General features: G+C 57.6%; 1 protein-coding gene across 1 annotated transcript; it reads left to right on the plus strand.

Annotated features, from left to right (window-relative positions):
• The first annotated feature begins 233 nt into the window (after positions 1 to 233).
• Positions 234 to 5,348, plus strand: LOC307095490 (zinc finger X-linked protein ZXDA-like). Its single transcript, XM_079764709.1, has one exon. The coding sequence runs from the start codon at positions 249 to 251 to the stop codon at positions 2,877 to 2,879; it is 2,631 nt and encodes an 876-aa protein (XP_079620835.1). The 5' UTR covers positions 234 to 248; the 3' UTR covers positions 2,880 to 5,348.
• The last annotated feature ends 298 nt before the right edge of the window (positions 5,349 to 5,646 follow it).

The raw sequence follows: 5,646 nt of genomic DNA on the forward strand, positions 1-5,646 counted from the left end.
GCCGCGGGGCTTTCCAGTGCGTTCGCGGCCCGGCCCCGGCCCCGGCCCCGGCCCCGGCCCCGGCCCCGGCCCCGGCCCCGGCCCCGGCCCACGGCATTTAAACGGCCGCGGCGCTCCCACGTTGTGGGAGCTGATAGGGCGGGTCCGTGCGCGCGGCTCTCGCCTCCGGAGCGTGTTCGGGCCCGCGGCAGGGGGCGGGGTCGCACCTCCTCCCGGCGCCGGCGCCAGCGGAGCCTGCGGACGCCGCCATGGAAATCCCGGGGCTGCTCCCGGCCCGCGGGGCGCCGCAGGGCGGCGGCGCCCGCAGCCCCGCGGGCGGCGGCCGCGTCCACGGCGCCCTCGACCCGCGGGCCGGCCAGGCCCCCGCGCGCCGCCTCCTGCTGCTGCGGGGCCCCCAAGATGGCGGGCGCGGGCGGCGGCGCCAGGAGGCCCGCGCGGCCTCGCGGGGCCCAGGCCCCAGCCCTCTGGCGCCCAGGCCCGAGCCGGCGGCGGGCGGCGGCGGCGGCGACGACTTCTTCCTGGTGCTGCTGGACCCGGTGGGTGGCGACGTGGGGCCCGCGGGCGGCGGCCAGGCCGCGGGGCCCGTGTGGAGGGAGGAGGCCGGGCCGGGCCCCGGGCTCCGGGGGGGCGAGGGCGGCGCGAACCCCGCGGGCCGCCCCGCGCCGGGGCCCCGCTGCCTGTCGGCGCTCCCGGCCGCGCTCCCCGCCCCGGCGCCGGCCCCGCTGGCCGCCCCGCTGCCCGGGCCGGGCCTGGGCCCCGCCGCGGCCTTCGCGGGCACCGTGACCCTCCACAGCCAGAACCTGCTGCTGCGCTTCGAGAACGGCGTCCTGACCCTCGCCGCGCCCCCGCCGCCCCCGCCGCCGCCGCCCCCGCCGCCCGCCTGGGAGCCGGGGGTCGCGCCCGCCCCGCAGCCCGCGCCGCAGCCCGCGGGCCCGATGGCGCCCCCGGCCGGGGCCCCGCACGCCGCGCAGCCCGGCGACTGCCCCGAGCGGCCGCCCGACCTGCTGCTGGCCGAGCCCGCCGAGCCCGCGGAGCCCGCGCCCCAGGAGGAGGAGGAGGAGGCGGAGGCCGAGGCGCCGGCCACGGCCCCGGCCGCCCCGAGCCCCCGCGCGCCGCCCCTGGGCCCGGCCTCCGCCACCACCGCCGCCGCCGCCGCCGCCGCCGCCGCCGCCGCCGCCGCCGCCGCCGCCGCGGGGCTGCTGCTGTACCTGTGCCCCGAGGCGCAGTGCGGCCAGACCTTCGCCAAGAAGCACCAGCTGAAGGTGCACCTGCTGACGCACAGCAGCAGCCAGGGCCAGCGGCCCTTCAAGTGCCCGCTGGGCGGCTGCGGCTGGACCTTCACCACGTCCTACAAGCTCAAGCGGCACCTGCAGTCGCACGACAAGCTGCGGCCCTTCGGCTGCCCGGCGCCGGGCTGCGGCAAGAGCTTCACCACCGTGTACAACCTCAAGGCGCACATGAAGGGCCACGAGCAGGAGAACTCCTTCAAGTGCGAGGTGTGCGAGGACAGCTTCCCCACGCAGGCCAAGCTCAGCGCCCACCAGCGCAGCCACTTCGAGCCCGAGCGGCCCTACCAGTGCGCCTTCTCGGGCTGCAAGAAGACCTTCATCACCGTCAGCGCCCTCTTCTCCCACAACCGCGCCCACTTCCGCGAGCAGGAGCTCTTCTCCTGCTCCTTCCCGGGCTGCAGCAAGCAGTACGACAAGGCCTGCCGCCTCAAGATCCACCTGCGCAGCCACACGGGCGAGAGGCCCTTCCTGTGCGACTTTGACGGCTGCGGCTGGACCTTCACCAGCATGTCCAAGCTGCTCAGGCACAAGAGGAAGCACGACGACGACCGCAGGTTCCTGTGCCCCGTGCAGGGCTGCGGCAAGTCCTTCACCAGGGCCGAGCACCTCAAGGGCCACAGCATCACCCACCTGGGCACCAAGCCCTTCGTGTGCCCCGTGGAGGGCTGCTCCGCCCGCTTCTCCGCGCGCAGCAGCCTCTACATCCACTCCAAGAAGCACCTGCAGGACGGGGACACCTGGAAGAGCCGCTGCCCCGTCTCCACCTGCAACAAGCTCTTCACCTCCAAGCACAGCATGAAGACGCACATGGCCAAGAGGCACAACCTGGGCCCCGACCTCCTGGCCCAGCTGGAGGCCGCCAGTGCGCTCACGCCCAGCAGCGAGCTCACCAGCCAGGCCCAGAGCGACCTCAGCGACGCCGAGCTGGTGTCCCTCTTCTCCGAGGGGCCCGGCGGGGGCGGCGGCGGCGGCGGCGGCGGCGGCGGGGGCGGGGACGGCGGCGGCGGGCAGCACGGGTCCGCCGCGGTGCTGGACACGGCCCTGGTCAACTCGGGCATCTTGACCATCGACGTGGCCTCCGTGAGCCCCACGCTGGCCGGGAGCCTCCCCGCCGGCGGCCACAGCGGCGCCCCCTTGGGGCAGCCCGTGGACCCGCGGGCCCTGCTGGCCACCACCGACCTCCCTCAGAGCCTGGATACCTCGCTGTTCTTTGGGACGACAGCCACCGGCTTTCAGCAGAGCCCCTTGGGCCTGGACGACGGGTCCGGCCCGGGCGCGGGGCCCTTGGGGTCTCTGGGCTCTTTGGCCCTGAAAACCTCCGGCCAGGAGCCCCAGGCCCTGACCCCCAGCAGCAAGCTGACCGCGGACACCGACGCGCTGACCCCCTCCAGCACCCTCTGCGAGAACAGCGTCTCCGAGCTGCTGGCGCCCTCCAAGGCCGACTGGGCCGTCCACCCCGACCCGGACTTCTTCGCGCAGGAGGAGGAGGAGGAGGACACCCAGTTTGGGTTCTCGCATCCCGCAGGGAGCCACGGCTGTCCCAAAGAGACGGACCTCATCACCGTGACTGGCGGCTCCTTTCTGGTATGAGCCCTCGCCCTGCATTCCTCGCCACGCCACGCCACGCGGCACGCGTGTCTCCGTTACACTCGATGTTGAGGACGTTCCGGACTCGGTGTGGAGCCGCGGTCCTTTCTCTGGGCTTTGAGAGAGAACACGGCCCGGGCTGCGGGTTTGCAGGTCTCCATTCTGACCTTGAATCTGGAACTGTTGAGTTGAGTGACCCTGAGCAAGTCACTTAACCTATCTGAGCCTTAATGTCCTTATTTATACAATGAGGTCGTTTGAATAGATTGCTTCTGAGGTCCTCTGAGCTCTGTATTTTCATGGTGTTGTGCTCTTTTTTTGGAAAAGCTTAGGACATTTTACAGTGATTAACAATTGCATGTGCTCTAATGTGATGAAAAATGCATTGAGAGTTAATGATCAGAAATTGTGGCACTGCTGTTAGACGTTAAAAGTAATGGAAATTTTACACAATGCCAAAGTATTTCTGAAACTTCGTGGTAGAGCTTGAACATTGGAAGATAAAAAGATAAAAATACGGGCTGGTTCTTTTTCTCTGTTTATCTTTACAGCCTCTTTTTTTTTTTTTTCTGTAAGATTGTGTTGTTGTGGAATGTGCCAGGGCTTTGCTGTAACTCAGTCCCAAAACAAATTGACTTGTGTTGTTGAATAAGTGGCCTTAAGTAAGTTCTTTAGTCTCCCTAAACCTCAGTTCCCTAACGGTAAATCGTCATTGCAGTGTGCATATACATGGTGCATCCTGGCCTTTGTCTACCCCAGCACTTAGTGTTGGGAGGGAAAACGTTCCGTGTTTTGGCATGTTTTAGTGAATCTGTATCACATTTCCGGCCCCTCTCCTTCCTTCCTCAAAGAGGATAAATTGGCATAATTTAATATCACACTTATACAGTCAATAAAGTTGTATGAAGCTTAAGGAGCAGGGAAGGAAATATTTCCCCCCCCCACAGATTAAGAAGGATTTTTGTCCCCACAATTCTTGTATGACATTGTCCACATGAGCATTAGACCAAATTATAGTGTCTTTGCTCTGTATTCAAAGGCAGCCCATAAAGTGACTAGAAAGCCTGTAGTTCTGAGAAAATCTGGGAATGGACCGGAGTGAGATTCTCTCCCCTCTCTCTCCAGAGAGCTCATTGTGTGCCTTCTCCCAGAGTTGGAATGAGAGGTTTTGTTTGCTTTTTGAGTAAATAGTGGCTGTCTTACGTGAGTATAGCATTTTATAGTTTCTATAGCATTTTCAGAAAAGGTATATTTGATTCGCACAATTTTATGAGGTAGTTGTGGCCAAGATCTCATAATAATTCATATTAAAATCTACCTAACTTACAATTGAATATTTCTCAGTAACATATATATAGTATATGTATATATATAGTATATGTATATACATATGTGTGTGTGTGTGTGTGTGTGTATAGTCCCCCCATTCTACTCTTCTGAGTTTCATGATCACTTTTGTTTATAACCCACTCATTCTGTTGCACCTAAATTTATGTCTGTTACCTTCTGCCAGCTCTGCTCCCTCTACATCCCATTCTCCAGCGCATGCACACCAGTCCTTGACATCATCTCTTTTTAAAAAACTGTATTTTTATTGATTTCAGAGAGGAAGGGAGAGGAAGAGAGAGATAGAAACATCCATGGTGAGAGGAATCATCGATCAGCTGCCTCCTGCACACCCCGCACTGGGGATTGAGCCCGCAACCCGGGCATGTGCCCTGACTGGGAATTGAACCTTGACCTCCTGGTTAGTAGGTTGATGCTCAACCACTGACCCACACTGGCCGGGTGCCATGATCTCTTTTTTAAAAATTTAATTAGATTTTTTTTTTCATATTCACCATCTCTCAGCCTTTATCGTCATGGCCCATTTTTCTTTTTTTTTTTTGGTCATAAAATTTACGATAAGTCTGAGTGTGTACTAAAATTATTTTCTGGATTTAGATGCCATTGTGTTTATATATGAATCAAATAATAGGGACATTTTATGTAAGATTTTAGTGAGAGATGTATTTCTTTTACTTTTCTAACTTTTTTTACCGTGTAGTTCTAACAAACACTATTAGTTGCTCTGAAACATTCTAACCCAGTACTGTTTGCATGTAGATGTTTGTGTATAGTACTTATCATAGCAGTTTGGCAGTGCACTTTAAAATTTGCCACTTTGAAATGTATCTGTACCGTCTTTCTAATTTTTAAATTGGTTATACTCATCTTGTGAAAAAGGAAAAGTATACATAAATTTGTAATTCAAACAAATGGTCAGAGTTTGATTGTTTCTACTCATTTAAAAGTTCTCCCTCAGCACTTTGGAAATATTTTTAAGCCCATTTTAAAAAAATGTGTTGTTATTAAGTTCTCTTAACTATATGCTTCTTCTTTTCTTGCAGATAGGAATGCGGAAGCCTGAGGTGAGCATTCAGGTCATAGGCATCTGTTAAGATATATAACCATAAAATATTTTAAAATCTGTTCACTTTGTTTCCTTACTTCATTCCTATTTCCTCCCACTCAACACTATCAGAAAATATACTTTTGTTACATTCTGTGGAATTTTCAAAGGACAAATTTTACTTTTCTTGAAGATAACCTTGTAACTGTTTGTGGGTTCACATGGTTTCTTTCAGTGTGTTCAAAATATCTCTCTTTTAATACCATTTTCCCATCATGATGATGAACATGGCATGAAATGTAGTCAGACATGTGACTACAAATGAATGGTTACATTTCTGTTGGCGTTGGCATACATTTTCCCTCTTAAAAGAATGGG

Source organism: Cnephaeus nilssonii (assembly GCF_951640355.1).
Source record: "Cnephaeus nilssonii genome assembly, chromosome: X".
Taxonomy (NCBI): domain Eukaryota; kingdom Metazoa; phylum Chordata; class Mammalia; order Chiroptera; family Vespertilionidae; genus Cnephaeus; species Cnephaeus nilssonii.